A 21,953-nucleotide genomic window follows, 5' to 3' on the forward strand; every position below is an offset into this window, starting at 1 on the left:
GGCCACTTTTTAGTTCAAAAATTCGCAACGCTAGATGGCGCTGATCCAAATATTACTATAACTTATAGTAAAGCCATTTAGTAAATTATAAACCAGCCGCAACTAGTGTCATAGACATTAAACATCAAATAAACGTTGTTTGTACTATTTGCGGCAAGTTTACAACTTATCTTTTACCCACAAACTGACCTATATATTTATACTTTTGGAAGTAAATTGTAGGTAAAAGATAAATTGTAAGCTTGCCGCAAATAATCAAGACAACGTTTATTTTATATTTCGTTAGTATATTTGCATGAATTAATACAAGGAAAAAAGTTCAACTCATTGAAGTTAAATATACCCAATCATAACACGCACGATTTTTCATATCCTAGAAAAAAATCAAAGAAAACATATTGATGGATGATGATCCAAAGCTTGTATAAGTTTCTTGTAGTTTTTTTTTTTTTTTTTGGTAACAAGTGTACACACGTACATGTCATAAATGTAATTTTTACTAATAACGGAAGATAATTTAATAATTATAGTAAACAGATAGCTTTTTAAGTAACAGTAATTGCCCTTAACACACATTTATACGACTAAAACTTGGTAACTTCCTTAAGATATACTACTTGAAACATGAACTTTTCGAAAAAAAAAACATTCTTGAATTTTATTAATATAATTTCATTGCATTCTTTCAAAGTACATTAATTCGTGTGGTACCTCGTGATATTTTTCATTTCCTGATTATCATCACAACAGTACTAGTGTTTAAATAAGTATGTTTAGTTTGAAGTAAACGTTTGCTATGGCATGCAAACATACCCATCAACATAATTTTTCACAGAGCTACACAAAAACATTATCATGCTCATATTATATTTGCTTTATTTCAATACGTTACTTATCGATAATAACAACAGGTTAAATACAACGTAAGATATCTCTTGTCAATCAATTAAACGTGTGTGCAATGCAATTGTCATCTTGATCATTGCCCCCCCCCCCCCGCCCCTACACAAGGCACCCTTGTATAAACAAAAATCATTAATAGAAGTAATAGTAAAATAGTAGTACTTATAGTAATCACTACTAAGTAGTCGATTTTATAAGCCGAATAAGATAAGTAGAACATTTATGGTTTTGGAGGTCGATTCGCAGGTAAAAATTAAAATAAAAACTTGCCGCAAACAGCATTAATCACGTCAACTTTTTATTAAATATCTAGATAATTAGTTGCGGCTGGTTTATAATTGACTAAATGGCTCTACTATAAGTTATAGTAATACTTATTTGGATTAGCGCCATCTAGCGTTGCGGATTTTTGAACTAAAAAGTGGCCCTAAACTTTTGACCCATAGCATTAGCGCTTAGAGCCATTTAACTAATTATAAACCAGCCGCAACTCATCTTGTAGCTATAAAATCAAAAAATAACAGGACATGTGTTTTTGGCGGCAGATTAACTGTCTATCTTTTACTTGAAAATTTATCTTTAAAGTATAAATACATAGGAGGTCAATTTTTTGGTAGAAAATAAATTGTTAACTTGCCGCCCAAAACACATGTATCGTTATTTTTTTATTTTATAGCCACAAAATGAGTTGCGGCTGGTTTATAATTGGCCAAATGGCTCTAAGCGCAAATGCTGTGGGTCAAAAGTTTAGGGCCACTTTTTAGTTCAAAAATTCGCAACGCTAGATGGCGCTGATCCAAATAATTTTAACTGTAGAGCCATGTAATTGATTATAAACCAGCCGCAACTAATTTTATGAATACAAAATAAAAAGTTGACGTTCTCTGTGCTATTGGCGGCAAGTTTACATTTTATCTTCTACCAATTAATCGATCTCCAAAAATATAAATTTTCTACTTTTATCACAGTTTATACAGTTGCGACACTCCATGGCTCATTACGTGACGTACGATGACTTAGATGACTACTTAGAAGTGATTACTATATTATATAATATCTACACATCGACGGCTCTAGCGAAAACAACGGAACTCAGAAATTCCAATGTTATTTTAAATGGAAAAATTTGAGTTCCGTTGTTTTTCGTAAGAGCCGTCGACATGATATATCTGACACCGTGCTCTCTTCACCAGAATGATAAAATCAGGGGCTGTATTCCGCAAATGCTGCCAGCGGTGGGGGCAACTAACTCGTTTTTAGCGCTCGAGTCGGGAACCGGGAGTCAATTTACGTACACACTTGTACTTATAAATATTACATATTGATGTCAGTACGCTGTACACTTCAAGCGTACCATTAAAATGTACTTTTAGGATATTCCTTCGGCCTTTGAATAATTTTATTAAACTCCGTTTTTTTTGGTAAATAAATTTTTTTTAAATTGATCATTTTGCTTTCTTTACCCGTTTTCTGAAAGCTTGTTGAATTTTATTCAAAAATTTCATTATGATATAAACGTAAAAAATTGTTGCGTTAGCAAATGGCAAGAAATGGCAAGCGCTCAAAACAACTTTTGATTAGTGCACTGTAAGAGTAAGGAAAGGTGATTCAGCTCAGTATTTGTGGTCATCAAATCAATCAAGTCTAAGTTGAAAAATAACGTATAAAATATATCTTAAAAAGACCGTAACTGAGGGTACAACACACGTCTACAAGTAAGGTCATGAAAAACGCCCAAAGGATGAATAATAGCAGATTTCGTACTTTGCGGCGTTGGGGCAAGCTCTGGGCTCGAGCGACCCCCCTTGCCCAGGTTGGATGCACACACGGTGAGAACCCCATTTTTCCTACCGATGGCGTAGTAAACGTCCAACAGTGAAATAAAGGAATATCTACTATGTCCTGCCTCGAGCGCCTTCTTACAATTATATCTATTGAAAAACATCTCATGGTCTTACTTACCCTTGTTCGGTGATATCGTATAGCCTATAATTTGCGAACTAGTGACGAAAACCACTACTGTAATACCAAAGTTGCCCCTGTCCCACGTTTTTTTTTTTTTTTCACAGATTTCGACATAGATGGGCGTCAAAGAGAGAAAAACAGTACAGTGTCCATCTCATTCAAGGCGATCGCCAGACCCTTTGTGATTTTCTATTGTCCTATAGTTGCCCATGCAAAACACACTTCTTCTCCTATCGAGAACGCAATAGACGTTGAGAAACGCCAGAGGTAGAAAAACAAACTTTTTTTTTTCCCAAGTCTACCATCCGGTCTTCACATACAGCTATTTTCGAAGCTCGCGTAGCTTTAAGATTCGCGCGTGCCATCCCGCATCATGTACTATACACGAGACTGCCCTTTTTTTCCCTTCTCTTTATTTTATTTTTTATTTTTTTTCTTCCACTCCTCGTGGTTTCGCTGTTCATACCATGACGACAATGTAGAAAAAGAAAAGAGAGCCACACGGCATACACGGAGTAGGTAAAAACAATAGGGGCTCGGGGGCGCGTAATCGAGCTTCCGTGATGCGTATGGTACATCCATTGTACAGCCGATGCATAGAGAGAGGAAACTCGAGACGCCGATGCTGCCCTATCTACACAAGTATATACCCGTATACGTGTATCACGTGCTCCAATGAGCGGGGCTCTCCCGGTATAATAGTAAAGCACGCGAGGGGCTTTTCTTTTTCGAGACCGCGTTCAAAACAACAGTAGGTATAGGGGAGAAGGAACAATCGAGAACGACATACAGGTACACCGACACGTCTCGCTAAACGCACCCTTGATCAGATTAAACGTGCATGTGTATGTTATACACGTGCGTGTAGCCCTTCAAGTGGCGGGGCCCAAAGGACGAAGCAGCCCAGCTATACGTGTACGTGTCCATAGATGCACCCTAAAAGCTCCCGTTGTGGCGCGGCGGTGGTATAAAATAAGCAACCGCTCGCCCGTAAAGGGTAGGCATATATTATACTGGCCGTTTGATGGGAGGAGGGAAGCATACATATACACACACACGGCGAGTGATGCAAGCAGGGGGTGTGGGAGGGTTGTATTTTGTTTTGTTTGTTTGGCGAAAGGGTACGCCGGGGTTCTTGGTATTTACCCTTGAGCTCAGACGATCGGTGGGTGGAGGTATGTATATACGTATACGTACGTGTAAGCCGGTGTTATGAGGTCTCGTGGTTCGGAGTAGCCCTTGCTTTGCTTGTACGTAAGTTGGGAGCTTTTGGTTGATTCTTTTTTTTTTTTTTTTTTTTTTTTTTTTTCTTACACCTGGATATTTTGACAGCCCGAATAATCCGCCGAGAGGATCGATACGTTCGTCGTGTGCAAATATGGGTATTTCGTATTTTACACTCGTCCATGGAATTATAGCGAGGCAATTTTGCGGAAATTAAGGACGCAAGGCTACGAAATTGTACTTGACCAAGTTGAAGGTGAGGTATAAGGTTACTCGTAAAGTATACGTGAAAAATTGTATTACATAAGTGCTTTCAAGCCGTGCGAGATAATCCAAACTTACGATGTATAAACATCCTCGGGTGTGTATACCCGATAACGTGTTTATCCAGCTTGCAAAGCTCAAAACTGTTGGCGTATGTATATCGTTTCTCCCACCCAGTATCGACTTGAGCGCACAGTATGGACATATTATATAGACTCCAGTTTCGGAGTTGTATGCTCATGTACACGAGCGATTCTGCAGAAAAATTTCTTTTTTTTTTTTTTTTTTGGAAAAAATTATTGTAGTTTTCAGGGAAATTTGATTATGGTTGTATACTGTGAAACACGTTTTCAGCTGTTGAGAGCAAGAGGAAAGTATTGAAGTTTTTACGATAAATTTTCGAAATGAAATTTTAAACGTGAATATTAATCAGTTGAACAGGTTTTTGAATGTATTAAATGCACCAACCAACTCCACAAAATGCGATCCAAATTAACTAGTTATTATGTGAATATTTCTTGATATCTTTCCATTCGACTAATCTTGTTGTTTGAGATCTTGTATCCTCATAAATTTCTCATCCGATGATTCTTTAAAATTAAAGCTAAACTAAACGGATAATGTCGGCTCTTCCAAACTATTGAAAAATTTCTTTCCACATTATAAAAGAACATAAAAAAAAACTTATCCACCAGATTTTCAGGCTGGAAACTATTTAAAAAACCTTCATATTTTTACTAGATTTCCCGTCATCTATATGTCAGGAATGAATCTGACCATCAATTTTTCGAACCCTTAAGCCGACTATCGTGCTGATACTTTACACGCAGATTTATTTACTTTCGATGACAATATAAGTTTACGAAATTCGATATTCGAATAGGACGTTCCTTTTCCTGCCGCCAAAAGACAGATAATCTAATAAATATTCGACGAGTAGAATAAAATAATATTTTTGTCACCACGGGACGACAGATTAATTTACTCTTCACAACCCTTGGTTTGAAATACAATACTACGACCAATCAAAATGACGGATTATCTCGTTCTTAACATCCCCCTGACCCTTATTTTAAATACACTCTCGTGACCATGAAAAAATGGTGGATCACGTTTAACAACCCCCAAAAATTGTGAATCACGTTATACTCTTAACAACCCCCTCGACGTATAGGTGCCGAACGAAAGAGTTTGACGAATACCATAAGCTACAAGTTACGCCATTCTACATGTAACTTTGCGAGTACCAAAAAAGAAAAGGCGGATGAGCTTTTCCTCGACAACCCCTCGACACGTGGTACGGACAAAGTAAATTTTTTTCGGATAATCTTTTTTTTTTTTTTTTTTTATTCAGACAAACTTGTGATGGAAAGCCACGCTTTTTTTTTTCGTAGAACCAGTCGTGTGGTGCGCGAGCGAGCGTCGTCGCGTAAAGTGGGGGAGACGTCCTCGCGCGGGTGGAAGCAGGACAAACTCACAGAAGCGGAAGGCAGGAAGAGAAGAGAGCGCCAGCCGTGCCCTCACGGCTCTCCCCGAGCGGCAGTATGCTTTCCAAACACACGGGGGCAAAGTGCAAGCTGGCACGATAAGAGAGGAAAAAAAAAAGAAAAAGAAAATCAAACGAGAGAGGAGGAGGAGGAGGAGGATACATTATTCTCGAGCTCAGTTGGAGTGGCGGCACGCACCTCTCGCAGCATCCCAGCTCGCGCGTGTGCATAGGTGTACTTGTATAAAATATACAACACAATATACTTGCCACACTGTACGAAGAGGAGGTGGAGGAGGAGGCGCAGGACGCCTGCCCGTGACCCGCTGCCTGGCTAGCTAGCCGCCACGCGCACATCGGGAGAGACACGCGCACACACGGACGTAACCGTGGCATGTCTACCACCGCTGCCAACGCCGGCGAGGAGAAGCATCGGCATATGCAGGGCGGCTGAGCTCATTCCAAGTCCGTCGGTGCTGCTGGCCCGGCGAGAGCCCGTGCATGTTAGCGACACTCGCTCCGGACGGGGTGTCGATATTATGTGCAGCGGCTGGCTTACCGGGCCTTATTCCACTGCCGTTGGTGCGACCGCCTCGGGCCAAGTCGAGCCCTCGTCCGGTAGATAATTGTTGTTGTTACCGTGCGCGGCTGATCCGCGGATGCAGGAGAGCCAGAGGCAGCGCTCACCATCGCAGCCGGCTCGAGCTGGCGGCGCGGGCAGCCTCGCCAGGCCAACCATGAGGGTCGAGCCCGTCAAGATGTGCACTCCCGTCGAGGAGAGGCTCGAGCAAAACCTCAAGGTAAAACACCGAGATTCCTATATAAAGTTTCTTCTTTTTGCTTCACGCGTGAGGTACATTCGCGTTATTTCCTCCCGCGCGATCGCCACAGGCGAGGGATACATCGGGGCCCAATTGTATACGTATTTCCTGCCGGAAGCTCTTCCCGATTGCCTTTTAATTACGTTTGCGAGGCACTCCTCGACACGAAGCTTTTCTTCCATCGGGACAAACGAAAGCTACTTTTCATTGTTGGCTATCGATTTTACGAGCTGGTCCTTGCTTGTTTTTTTTTTTTTTTTGTTTTTTTCCCCAAGAGTAAGATCACCGATGCTGATGCATCGCGCACAGGTGTTTTTTTACAGCTTTCGGGAGAAAAAGCTCTGGGAGTTTTATTTTGGAACGCAGAGGTGAAAGGGGTGACTCGGGAAATTATATTCCGTGCGCCAATTAGACCCAACCGATTGGCGAGAGAATTCTTTTTTTTTCCCTCTTTTGCCAGTCTTAATTGGTATTTGACTCCCTTTCGCGGCACTGTTGAGCGCACACGGGCGTGCACAACACGCGTATATGTATATGTACCACCATACACTCGTGTGAACCGACCGCCGTCTCATTAATCCGGAAACGAGGGCGGAAGGGGGGCGAAAAATAAAAGAGCACACGCAGCGAGGGCTGGGAATGCGTTTTTTTTTTTTTTTACTTTTCCTAAAAAAAAAAAAAGGCAAAAAGAGCGTCGGAGAGAAAAAGGAAAAGGGAAATAAACGAGTCACAGCTCGGGAATCGCATAGACGCGCGACTGGGAAAAAACGCGGGGCGCTAACTATGATGGTACACACATTGGCACGCGCGATTTTATATGTATATGCGTACAACCATGCGAGACAAGTAATATAAGAAGCGTAAAGCGCGCAATAGAGGCACTGCTATTACATTACATGCATATATGTGTAATGTACGCGGCCGCGATAAGTGCAGCACACGCGCGACCGAGTGGCTCTGTACGTTCGCACCCCCGGGCAACTTCCATATACGCGTACATATCTATACGTAGCTTGTGCACATATGGATGCATGTATGATGATAAGTACGAGAGAGAGAGAGAGAGAGAGAGAGCAAGTCGACTTGTGTGTCGCCCCATTGAGAGGACGAAAGCTCCCTCTCTCTTGGCTATACCTGTACACTGTATGTAGGAGGATCGATAAAGTCAACTTTGTGTACGTGGAGTACAAAGGGGTACGAGTCAAGAGGGGTAGGGGGGTCAGCGGGGACTTATAAATCGCTTATGAAGGTCTGATCTTCTTTAACCTACTTTTCTTTTGCTTAAAGAGCAGAAAAAAAAAAATAATGAAAAAAAATAGAAAAGAAAAACGAGTCGATGACGGCAAGAAAAGCAAAGTGACGCTCGGTTCTCGAGATTGACGCCTGGTTCAGCCTGGCTATACGCCACCCTTTGCCCCCTGTTTGCTACTCCTTTTTTTTTTTTTTGCAAAGGATCCGTGGGTTCGCGCGAGACATTCTACGAAAATTATTCGGTTAGGGTGAGACTCCTGAAAATGAAAAGAAATTTTTTTTTTTTAGGGGGAGGATTTTTTTTCACAATTTCAGGGATGAGTCATGAATTTTACTGTAATCTTTATTGGTTAAAAATAAATTATAAGGTAAATGAAATTTGCTAAAGATTTTTTCAAGTATTTCATTTTTTCGTAAGCCTTAGACTTTTGTGTGTTCATTAATTTGGATCCAAGTAAAAAAATAAAAAAGCACCTCACAAATGTAATAAAAGTGTTTTTATTTGCTAATCTGTCAATCAAAAACTTTGTAGGTTTTTGGGAAATATGTCTTTTAAATACTGTGAATTTTAAACTTAAAAACTATTGATCTCAATCAAAAATAAATTTCACATCTGAAAGTACAAAAAATTCTATTTTTGCGAATTTTTGACTGAATACTCGGCAAACATGTGTTTTTTAAAACTCTTAATTTTTTCTTGTGATTTCAAAATTTAAAAAAAAATTCTCCAAAAAAGAAAATTACTTTGGAAAATCTTTCAAATTTTTACCTAATGTAACAACGTTTTTAACGTTACAGTATTTTCCGTTATCTTGGAATAAAAAAAAAAAAAAAACAAAAAAAAATTGAGAAATGTGTACGAAGCTACGTAAAAAAGAAAATTTATTCCAACAGCATTGGAACTCCAAGCTGGAAATTTTTCCTGGAATTTCTCACATACCTGCACATAACCGCGTGATTTTTGTCTCCAAGCGCACACCCGTACTCACAGTAAAATGCACACAAAAATCCCAAATCAAACGGTCCAACATTGAAACGGACATTATTTTTTAAGCCCACGCGCTACGCACTTCTTTTGCAGACCTCAATGGGACTATGAAAAAAAAAAAAAAAAAAAAAAAGGTTTTAAAAATTACAAGACCACAGAAGTGTGGCTGCGGTCCAACACGAGAGAGACAATATCCAAAATTTACAGGCGCCGATTAAAGTTCGCAACCCAGCAAAAGCTCGCGCGTTAAATCGAGCAGCTCGCCACTCTCCGGAACTTTTGATCCGGAAATCCTTTTTTCCCAACGTTGCACCAGGACCTCCCGGATTAAAACCCGCTCCAAGCACTCTGTTCCCGCATTCGCCCGAAGTAGGGCTTCATTATCGAAGGGGATTTCATTTTCCATAAAACTTTCATCATTTCCCAAACTATGCGCGAAAAGCTCAAAATTCGCGATATACACTTTCCGAGCAGAACGAAATTCCCTTCGCCGGAAAAAAAGGAAATTCCCCGCATTCCGGGACCACTCGGTGAAAGCTTTTTTCACGGATCGCCCGTCACGAACACGCGTTCTGTATGACTTCGATCACGCGTGAAAATTCATCTTCCACCTCTTTCTTTACAGGCACTTTGTGTGTACATATGCACACACTCACCAGCCCAAGCTGTACAGCTTAACATCGTTGTCGCCACACTGCTCTTTTCATCGTCTTCTCTCTCAATCTCTTTTTGCTTCTTGGTCCATGATTGGCTCGTTCTCTAACTCGCAAAATCGACCCGTTCTCCCCTCGTCGATACGTTACATCCATACGTACAAGGCGAAAAGCCCACAATATAGTTTTAGCTGTCCCTTTGCAGCCATAGTGCAATTAAAGGCACCGTGTTTTATTAAAAGGCCAATGAGAGAGTAGGCACGTACATGTATGACACAGCTGCTCGCAATGGAATATTTAAAGGAGACCAGGAGAACGTGTCACTGATCCATGTTTGATGAGTTCTTTGAACCTCGTCGTCGCGGGTTGTGTACATCATATAATGTATCTATACCCAACAGCCCTATATATACGTGATGTACACATTAGTAGTTGTATAGTCATGCGGTTAAATGCACCTGTATACATATATACATGTGTGAACTTTCCAGAGTTACGAGAGCGCCGGGCTTTTATGTGTAACGACACGAGAGAATAAAAGAAGAAGGGGGTTGAGACCCAGTCACTCGTGCGCGCTACTTCTCTCTATTTCTGGCCCGCTTTTTTTTTTTTTTTTTTTTTTTTTCAGGAACGCGCGCGATACTTTTATGTAGGGTATAGACTGCATGGTATCACACATGTATACGTGTGTCCCTTCCCTCGATTACAGTTTTTTCATTTTTCTCATTTTTTTCATTTTTTTTTTTTTTTTTTTTTGCTGGATTTTCGCGGGATGAATTTATGCCCCACTTCGCCGGCTGATTCGCGAGCGCGGAAGTCTGCATTAAAGAAAGAGCTCTGAATTAATCCTTCGCGTTCACTGGGAGATTATTCGGGTTAATTAATTGCGCATTGCTCGAGTTTTGGTGTACATGTACGGAAGGAGTAAGGGGGTTGTTGATCTTTGCGGGGGAGTTTCGAAAGGCTGAGTCAAGGCGGATTAAAAGTAAACTTCACCCAGTGAATTGCTCACGATTGTGTCGGGAGTCGAGTGCCATTTGATAGAAGATGCGATTTTTTTTTTTTTTTTTAAGTGGCGATGAAACGCATAGGTTTCGATTTATGAGTCGGATTTTGGACTGTTGTGGTTTTTATGGATGTATGTAGTACATAAAAGAGAATTGCGATGCAAAAAAATTTTTGCCAAATTTTTCGTGGTTACTTACTGTACAAACGGTCATTATTACCGTAAAATATACCGAATTTTAATGGTCAAATGTTTGCTACATTTTTTCTGTAGTTTTGAGGTGAAAACCGAGGTGAAAACTACCACAAAACTTTCTTTTACATTATTGTCTTCACGAGTATTCCAGATTTTCAATATAAGTTAAAACTAAGATGTATTTTTCGCGTGTTTTAGTGCAATGTAAGTTTAAGTTAGTGGATTGCGTGTCATGAGGCGAAATATTTTATAGTCGATAAATCATTTATTCATTATAGACTCAGTAACACTAAATTCATATGTATATTTCTAATTACTATTTATCAAGTCTACTGATGAAAATAGTATACCCACTGTGCAAGTACCTCTCAATTAAGCAGTTTTTGGATATAGTAAAATAATAACAAATGTATACATTTACAAAAATTTAATTTATAAACAAATAAACAATTTTTTCGACATGTTTTTTACTGTTCAATATGGTTATTCGTTTTTTAAAAGTTTATAAATAAAATAATTAAAATTCCAACTGTTTAAAAGATTAACGACTCAAATGATTTTAATAAAACTGAAATACTTTAATCAGAATTTAAAGATTTTATTTACATAGGTTTTAAATTAACTTAGTATCAGAGTATCATCCAAACTACTCTTAGAAAATAGGTGATATAGTCACGTGTTACTGATATTTAAAAAAAAACTTCAAATCAAATTTACTAACCAAGTTTAATTCCTTATCCGTACGATTAATCAAATTTTTTTACTAAGCTGATTATTTGCAATACCTACGATTTATTCAAATGTATGTCGTAGATACGAACAGGAATAGTAGGAATCAGCGATGGCAAAATCAAGCCAATACCTACAAGACTCCATCTCACGATGGAGGTCCTGAAACTTCAGCGTGAAGAAGTAGAGGTAATGAAAAAGTTGCTTGATTACTGAAAAATATTCATGCATATGAGGCATGACTGCTACATGTGTACCAGAGCAAAAATAATATAGTTACGATTTATATAACCTCGATAATTTTTATAAATTCATTTTTATTCCATTTTTTCAAAACAAAGTTTTTTCAAATTTTTTAAAAAAATTTTTTCGTTTTTAAAATTAAAAAATAATTTTTTTATCAAATAAAATTTTTACACCTTTAAATTTTTTCAAGATCTGTAACTGATCTTGGCTGCAAGAGTTATAAACTTCATACGTTATCAGACGAAACTGATTTTATTGGCTATTTTAAACGTTGTTTTAATTTTTCTTCAAGAATCATTACTTTTTATTCATAAAACTCATAAATAATTGTATTTTGAAAATTCTCTAAAATATTGTTTGCATTTTCTACTTTACAATAAATAAGGAAATAAACAATTTTTTTTTTTTAAGTAACAAAACCATTTCTCTGAAAAAAAAAAAATAATAATAATAAAAAAAAATAAAAAAAGGCAAGAGAGTAACATAATATTTATAAGCAAAAACAAGCGCCTTAAATCGATATAGGAAATTTCATATATAACTGATTAGAGATTGTCCTCATGTAACATTACAAAAATTTTTTATTTTTTTTTCCTTTCCTGCCAAAAACTGTGAAGTTTTATCACGACCATTTCTTATGTGTATCTAATCAAAGATAACATTAAAAAAAAATTCAATACATGAATCTAAAGCCATCAATTAACACGATAATTCAGTATTAATATTTTATAGTTTTTAATTTCTTGTCTGTATGAAATTAAATTTACAGCAGTTAGATTATTATTAGTTTTCGGCTTCGCAGTAAGCCTTATGTATTCATAAAGGTAAAATATTCATAATAAAAATTCTTTATCAATACTCTGCGTACGTGACTTTAGAAAATTTTAACTTTACCATTATTTGAAATTCCAGTGAATTAAAAACAAAATACTTTTGTTATCCTCGTTACGTGTTTTATCTGCATTCAGTCACTTTCAACTTTTATAGCTACAGGGAGATTTGACGTTATTTTTTAGTGCTAGATAAAGTAGACTGTAAAGGCCAATACCAACGGACCTATTGTGCTGAAAACAGTGTGAAACAGTATGCGTAATGGTCCAAGTACTATGGCTATATCACAAAAAAAGGTAATCTGGACTATAGAATAAATTTCTCACTTTCAAACTGAGAAAAAAGTTGGATGGAGTTAAATGTAAAAGGATCGATTAATACCATAATATTTTACAGTAAACTTTTTTTCCTATAACTATTATATGATTATTATTGTATATTACATTATAATTACTTCGATAATTACGACTTCGTACAAATTACAAATACTAAAATAGTTATCAATGTTTATTGCATTTCTATAAATTTTTTATTTTTCAAATTTGTATTTTGTTACAAAAAATGTTTAATTTATAAAAATTAACAACATCAAAGCAAAATATCATTTAAAACGTAGGTCTTAATAGGGGAGCAGAATATATTTATAGAAAAATTTACATGCTTGAATGAAATCTGTCTTTCTCAACACACGCACAAAATATTAACGAAAGATAAATCATCAATAGACGAAAAAAATTTAATTCAATCTAATTAAATTATTAAATAAATTTAATAAGTAAGATATTTAATTCACATTTATATTAATAATTGTAAAAAATTAAATTTATTATACGTACAATGTATAACCAAGTAACAAATAGTCAATTTTTTTTTACGCAAATAGTTACCATTTTGAGCATCTTAAACGTATTTTCTTTATGATACGAACCTCAAGAGTTTACGAATCCATGACTTTCACTATAAGGATGTAAATTAAAATGTAAATATAATTTGAGTTTTACTAAAAACAACCATAGTTAATTGAAAAAAAAAATACCAATGTTAATTTTAATAAAAACCTATGAAAAATCTCTAAAAGCACATTGGCTTGATCTAATTTCAAATATAACTTTTTACCATTAAATAAACCAATTAAAAAATGTAACAATCAGAAAGTACATCTAACGTTGATCCATTTTCAATCTACCAAACTCACCGTTTCAGTTGAATCAATTCTGATTCGTAGTTTAGCAAAGCCAATTATGTAAGTGATTGGTACCATGTTAACATCATGTTGAATTTTTTCCCACTTATTTGACATAATTTTACATTTTTTGCTCTGGTACAAAAATGCGAGGCACCACTGTGGAGCAGTCACCAAGTATGTCCCATCATTTCCGTGCATTTTAACGAATTTTTCCAATTTTTAGCAAACGAACCACAAGATACCCACGGATACGAAGGAACGAATGGTACAAATAACGCGTCAGAAGGTGGGTGGGCTAGGCTTGAGTATAAAAGGCGGAGCGGAACACAAATTGCCCGTCCTCATATCGAGAATCTACAAAGGCCAGGCAGCTGATCAGAGTGGACAGCTCTTCGTCGGCGATGCCATTATCAAAGGTGAGAGCGATGGCTCATTGATCCGCTAAAAAAAAGCCGATCGGGCTCTCCGTCCAATTAATTTTAGAGAGGTGCTTATCGACAAGACGAAAACTACATCGATTGAGCAGATAAAAGACTTGATTACCCACTTCATTACCGTATACTGTTCCAAATTTATTGCACTTTATTTTCGTACATGTACAACGACTCATTTGTGTACTTATCCTATAAGACGGTTTATTTTGGTGACACTTTCAGAAAGCATTAAAACAAATACAAAAAGTGCTTTTGTGTATGCTCTTTCTCACTTTCTCGTACAATAGATGTATTGGGTGATGTTTTTTGTTTGCAGTAAATGGAGAATACATAACCGCGTGCAATCACGACGACGCTGTTAATATTCTGCGAAATGCTGGTGACATCGTAGTTTTGACTGTTAAGCACTACAGAGCGGCGAAGCCATTTTTACAAAAGACAGGTGCGTATAATTTTTTCTATTTTTTTTTTTTTTTTTTTTTTAATACCTATTTTAATAAATTATTTAGTTTCACAGTTAATTTTAATTAAGTGTATGGATAATGGAACTTAATTTGAAAGTACCTCATTAATATCCCCAGATAACCCAAAGTGTTATCCCAGTCTCAAGTCAATGGTAACGTTCCCTTTCGACACTTGATGAAAAATGTATCGACCAATCGCAAATAGCGTATTATTTATGGTGTTATTTCCAACTTCGAAGAGTTGCGCAGGGCGCGTTGTAAGAACGATCGTTAATATGTAAATTCCGAAGGGGATTGATTTTAATTCACCTCGCGACGATGACAAAGGAAAATTTAAATAATTCATGCCCACCCACGAGCGTCCACACGCGATGATCCGAATTAACAATGCACCCCACCGGAACGACCTTCGACTATATAATTATTCGTGCCGCAGAAAAAGAAGAAAAACTGGACAACGCCAGCAACGGGGCCGCAGAGGACGGCTGGGTGTCCCCGAGCAAGCTGCTCGCGAGCAGCCCAAAGTTGGGGGGTGGTCACAGTAGGCAGGGCTCGAACGCCTCGACGAGCTCCGCCAAACAAAAAAAATGGGTCGACGTCGTCACAGGTACGCCTCGTGAATTCTGGGTTTTCCCACGATCGAGGAACGACTTTGATGTATATACGTATATTCTTGCAGTGCCCTTGATGATGGCGTACGTCACGAGGTACATATTCGGCACTGATAAACTCCGACGCAACGCCTTCGAGGTGCGAGGCCTCAACGGCGCGCGGACGGGCGTCATTCACTGCGACGACAATGCTATTCTCAGCCAGTGGCTTAAATATATTTCCGACAACATCACCAGCTTGACTTACCTCCAGGTGTGCTTTTTTTTGAGAATTTTCGCCACCAGCAACTTCTCCCTCGTTTTTATTGTATACACACTTTTATTGAACTTACTTTTCGGTCTGTTGTTGATGGAATGGATGGAAACTTGTGATTTATTTTTAATCTAACAATTAAAATTCTAAATTAGCTAAAAATGTAGTTTTCCGACAAATGTGTGTACTCAATTTTTCACGTGCATTTATTAAGTCCGGTCACTTCAATTTAACCGCGCGTCAATGGCCAGTCTTACCTTACTCGACTGTATCTACTTTGTCTGCCTGTTTATTTAATAGTAGTTCAAAATAACAACCAAAACGTCAAGTAGTTATAAAAATACGATTTGTTATGAGAATAAAGCAGAGATGTCTTTGATGGAATGTGCTATTATAAAAAAATAATTTAATGAATCCCGGTTTTAACAGTTACACGTACTTAAAAAAAGCTTTTTCTACTAGTTTGTGCAGTTTTGTGTAAGTTGATATTTTACACAAAATTACACAAAACGTGTAAAGTCTCGATCACTTCAGCAGACAAAATGTCCCAATAGTCAGTCAATTTTTTTCTTCTATAGGCCTTCGTTATATTTTCAATTGGGTATACACGATCTGACTAACTATCCAATTTATCCGTCTTTTAAAAATTTATATTGGAAAAATAAGCCAAATGATCGACTATTGGGACATAACCGAGTACTGGGACGTCGACCTAATACGACTGTTTTTTAACAGTACATTTGCAAAAGAGTACTTATTTTAATTAATTTTTTCACGAGATTTTGTAACGCTGTATTTTTATTTTCAAACATTTTTTGGACAGATGAAGTTGTACAATCGAAATTTCGGGGTCGGCGAGCGAATCGAGTACATGGGCTGGGTGAACGAGGCGGTCAGCAACAACAACCAGATGTGGCAGAGCTACAGGCCAAGGTTCTTGGCTCTCAAGGGTCCGGATCTGCTGCTCTTCGAGACACCACCGGTAAAACCCAATTTTTAGCCAAAAATCAAAAGTACTTCCGCCAATGGTGCACACACAGGAGCCGAAAAAAAACCAATGTATCACCCACACACCCGCGCCCAACAATCTAATTATAGACCAACCGAGCGTGTACATGCATGCACACGCGGATAATCGATGCTTCGCGCCAATCTTCCCGCTAATACGGCCGAAAATAGCCGGCCTGCGTCTCGTCCCGAAAAAGATATACAAAATCCACGCTCGAGTGACTAATTTACAAACTGAAAATAAAACAGTTTCACCCCCGCGCCGTCCACCTTTTTTCCCTCCATACACCTTTGTTCATCCGAGCATCGGATAATACATCGCACACCCGGTATGGTCAAGCGATCGTTCGACCAAAGCACCGAAAGATCCACACATACACACACACAGAGAGAGACACTTGATTTTTATGAAAAAAAAGTTAAAAAAAAAAAAATCTCTACTCCTCCTCTCCGGCAGTGCAACATCGGCGACTGGTCACGTTGCGCCCTGACCTTCAAGGTCTACCAGACCTTGTTTCGGGTGATGCGCGACTCGGAGAACGTGGACGAGCGCCAGCACTGTTTCCTGGTCCAGAGCCCGGGCAAGCCGCCCCGGTACCTGAGTGTCGAGACGCGCCAGGAGCTGCTGCGCATCGAGGCCGCCTGGCACACAGCCGTATGCTCGGCCGTCACGCATCTCAAGGTCAGTAATGCTGCACTCTCTCTTTTTTTTTTTTTTTTTTTTTTTTTTTTTCATCGTTTATACACGCGTAAATGTGCAACGTGGGTACTCGTGTGCCCAGGAGGGAGCCAGCCGGCGCCTCTCTGCGTATATATATATACCTATTTATACGTAGAGACACTTTCTACGGCTCATTAGCATTGTGGGGGAGCTCAGGCGTGTTGAATTCTGCATGGACGGCTGGTTGGCAGACCGCCAGGGAAACTCGCGTATATGCGTGTGTGTATAATAAACTCGCGCGCGATAACGTCAAATGTAAATAAGTGTACGAAAGTGTATTTTTTTCCCTGTTTTTGTGTGCCGGGTTTGTTTTACAGGGCTGTTTTACGTTCCCACGCTTACCATGAAAAGTAATTAGCGCGATGAAAAAATTGCGGAAACTCTTGCTCGTGTGTATTATTCATCAAGCCGTTGTGTGTTTGTTTTAAAAAATTTTACTTGAAAAAAAAAAAAAATTAAAAATCAATCTATTAATTGAATAAAATTTTGTCGATTGTTTCAAGCATTGGGAAAATCCAGGACCTCCACATGTAACTTTTATACAATTTTCTGGGGATTAGGGAGATTACGGAAGTCGTTTCAAGGTCTTTTCGATTTTGTGAAAGTTTACCCTGTGGGTTTTCAAAGAGAAAATAATATACATTTTTTCAATTACAAAGCTGGTCTTTGGTCTAGTATCTTTTTTTGTTTTTTGTTTTTTTAAAGTCATCATCTTACATGCATGTATTTCATTTTTTACGAAATTTCGGCTGTGGATTTGACGAGCCTTTGTTTTTTTGGTGTGGAACTTAATCTCATTAATTAAGTACTATACCAATAAATGGTTTAATTTTTCACAAATTAAATTTTTTTAAAACTTGGGTTCGAGAGTTAAGAAAAATTAAGTTTTTTTTATGCCTCTCTAACTGTTCTTATTTTATTCCTAATATTTCAGGATGAATGAAAACAAATCAGTCTTGATACTCATTTTCCTAGTGTATTATCGTAGATGACAAATCTCAAATTGTTCGATTTTTTAGCGTTAAATTATCAAAAAGCACCTAATTTAATCCTTAATGAATAATCCTTCTTACATAAAAATTTTGCGGTTTTACTGTTTAAAACTATTTGGCCTTTTACTTTCACGTATTTCGTTAATATATAAATCTTGCAAATACACAAAACAATTCCAGAAATAACTTTGTGTTGGAGAGGCATCTCTACCAAAAATATGTAATCGAAAAATCAAGTTAGCACAAAACTGCTTATTATACCTTTAATGTCTTACACTTTATAAATAACACTTAAAATATTATTAAAAATTAATTTCTTGTGTGTAAAAGTAACTCCTTGTCGTTTTACACATCAATTTATTACTTTGCAAAGTATGTGAATTTTATACGCACATGAACCGAATGTTTCCAAATATTTCACCACTAATTGAAATGAATGAATTTCTTTCATCATTCAACGACTACTTTCGTAAGGAAGCTTAAACTTATATCCTATAAATTTTAATGCACTATTTCTCAGGAACTCATGCCACCTAAGGCTCAACTTATCAATGTCAAAGCTCAAGTTTTATATTAAAAGGATTTTCCTTTGAATTTTAGAGCAAGACTTTCTCCGTATCACTAAATGGAAAAGCAGCCGGTCTGACGTTAGATTGGTCTCAAGGATTCACTTTGACATTCGAAGGAACGGCGGATCCCGTGTGGAGGTACAAATTCCATCAGCTCCGAGGATCCAGCGACGATGGAAAAAGCAAGCTCAAACTGCATTTCCAAGAGCACGATAGCATTGCTATTGAAACTAAGGTAAGTTCCATGTTTTAGAGACAAAAAAAAGAATTTACATTTAATATTTGTAGCTTGGTACAGTGATATTTTAATATAAAAATATAAATATTGTGTTTACATACAAATGGTTACACTATAATTACTACGTAATTACCATATTAAAATTATGTTTCAATTTACACTAATAATTAATACCAAAAATGTGAATCATATCAAAAATAAATAGTATAATTTTATAAAATGTTATAACTATAATACAAATATTAATGACTACAATTTTGAAAAAATTTAATAAATTTTTTTGTACCAAATTATCAAAATTTATTTATTTAAAAAAATTGATTCTGTGTTTCAAAACGATTTCTATAGATTTAAGGATTATTCAAGGGTTTAAGGATTAGTAATTATGAAAAAAGTGAACTACAGAAAAATATTTGTTAAAGATCTACAAATTTTTATTTGACACTTTAAATTATGACTACAACCTTAATCGCAGATGAAATTTTTTAAATTACATTACATTTGAATCCATTTCTGCGACCTCGAGTCTTTATTTGACTTTTTACAGCCAAGTATTACAGTACAAAAAAGTGGTTTTTTTGAGAACTACACTTTTGTTCAAAGTTATTTGAGTAAGACTTAAAATTCATATCGTGTGGGTATATACATCTATAAGAGTTTTATATAAATCGATACGAACAACCCTTATGTTTTAGTTGAATTTTTTGTGTTGCCAGTTACTCTGTGATTACTAGGTTGACAGTTTTTCTGTAACTATACTCTTTGCGCTTTCAACAATATAAAGCACTTATGGACAGTCATGCCCAAAAATAGATTCAGCAAATGAATTTACCTTTAACATTTTGATACTATTTTAATAAATATATTTAGAGCACAAATTAATTTTCTTAACTTAATGTTTATTGTAATAATAAAATTATTTTTTATTTCAGGAATTGGATTGTTCGCAACTGCAAAATTTGTTGTTCTGCATCTACGCATTCATAACTGCAAGAGTCGCTGCGGTGGATCCCACATTTTTGAGATCGGCAACCCCGTAAAAATCTGAAGACGTAAATAAACAATTACGCATGACTGAGTAAAAAAATTATACTTTACGTTAACAGATTGTCACTCGAAATTCGTTATTCGTTTTAATTTAAAGTTATTTCGTTAATCATAAAAAAAAAAAAAAAAAAAAAAAATACAGAGAGAGAAAATAGAATACGATACACTAGGCTAACTAAGTCATGAGTGAGTTTTCGTGCGAAGCGTATAACGCTAAGGATTTTTCAAATTTACCATTGCAAATAAAACAGTGAAACACGCACGAGTCAGTAAATCTCGCGTATACTTGGCTGTAAGCGCGCATATGCTATTGACTTACTGACCAAACGTACGATAAAAGTACATGTAATGCCAACTCTCCCGATTTTGTTAACGAGTGCAGTAGCGCTAGCACAATAATTTACAAGACAAAAATAAAAAATAAACAATTGTTAGATGACGTTGTTTCGTCACGAGAGTCCGGAGGGTGCAATATGCCATTTAGCTTTATTGCTTTGTACAAAGAGCTTATTTTCTACGTTCGAGCGTTTGTATTTTTTCGTATGGAATGCCCACTATCGTTTTGAACGATCATAATAATATGAAAAAAGAAAAAGAGAAAAAAAACAAGAGAAGAGAAAAAAGCGGTTTGTATTGTTTTTGTATTTTTTTAAATCGTAAACTGTTGTCGTGAATCCCATTATAATTGTTTTCCACGAGCAGGATTGTATTTCACATCGAACATTATAGGTGCCTTGACGACCAAAACCACACAATGTCCAATCAAATTTTTTTTTTTTTTTTTTTTTTTTTTCAATTGTCGTTCACTAGAAAACCAAAAGGGTAATCATACACATACGTTTGATACTATTAAGCTACATGATTATATAAGTCAACGTCACGTGTGTTGTCATCATTATCACCATACCATTGCGAAAAATGATTTTTTAACTCAAAGGTGCCATGGTAATGTGCAGATGCCCTTACCCATAACAAATTTTCTTGTGATCACATTTTTGAGCCTTTTTTATATTTATTACGAATTTTTTTTCCCAATTTTATTTGGCTTAACAGTAAGCTACGAATAGGACGTCAGTATTATCCGATTGTCAATAAAGAAAGAAAAACTGTGACGGTGTCACTGAGCTGTAGATCTATAGCAATAAAGACTAAGTAGATAAAATATATCACGGCCATGGTGGTTTCATGATGAATTAAAAACATTCACATTTTACTAATATTCCTGCCAAGGGCCGTAATTTTTAGATGTAGCCAATAACGAAGCAAAAAGCTTTAAATAGGTGATTTGGTCTGCTTGTGAAAAATCTTGGATTGTGAAAAAATTGGAACAGAAAGTAATAAGATATTATCAATAAATGAGAAAATAAAAGTATTATTAGGTACATGATAACTAAACTTATAGCGATCTCTTTGAAATACTATGAAGTTGGGGTAAAAATTCTTAAATAATAATTTTTTCTACTTTTATCGTGCACTCTTATTCATTAAGTTTTACTTTACATAATGTAAGCACGATCAAATATTATGAAAAAAAAAAAAAAAAAAATGTTCCTGCCAAAAAAATTTTGTTTACAGCTGTTATATAAAACTGGAAAATACTATTAGAGGGTTGATGATTGTGTTGCTAATATGTAAATGTAGTTTGACAAGGTAGTCAGCCTCCAGGACTCCAATTTTAATTAAACTTTGGGGAGTATTTTTTTTTTTTTTTTTATAAATTTAGATAAAATTTTGTATTTATGGAGCCTTTTCAGCCAAGATACTTGGGGTTTAAAACCATCTTTGATTTCAAATTTATTACATCTTTTACCTACAGCTTCAGTAAATTTTTCGAATGAATAGTAAAATTTTTCATTTGAAAGACTACA

The 21,953-nt window shown here is 36.5% G+C and overlaps 1 protein-coding gene across 1 annotated transcript; it reads left to right on the plus strand.

Moving 5' to 3' along the window:
* Positions 1-5,927: 5,927 nt before the first annotated feature.
* Positions 5,928-20,863, plus strand: Syn2 (Syntrophin-like 2). Its single transcript, XM_089591308.1, has 10 exons — positions 5,928-6,642; positions 11,570-11,674; positions 13,972-14,164; positions 14,499-14,624; positions 15,083-15,253; positions 15,326-15,510; positions 16,334-16,492; positions 16,976-17,200; positions 18,832-19,035; positions 19,971-20,863. The coding sequence occupies exons 1-10, from the start codon at positions 6,502-6,504 to the stop codon at positions 20,076-20,078; spliced, it is 1,617 nt and encodes a 538-aa protein (XP_089447434.1). The 5' UTR covers positions 5,928-6,501; the 3' UTR covers positions 20,079-20,863.
* The last annotated feature ends 1,090 nt before the right edge of the window (positions 20,864-21,953 follow it).

This window comes from Copidosoma floridanum, unplaced genomic scaffold, assembly GCF_036245765.1.
Source record: "Copidosoma floridanum isolate Cflo_tuat_1 unplaced genomic scaffold, Cflo_Japanese_pri ptg000013l, whole genome shotgun sequence".
Taxonomy (NCBI): Eukaryota; Metazoa; Arthropoda; class Insecta; order Hymenoptera; family Encyrtidae; genus Copidosoma; species Copidosoma floridanum.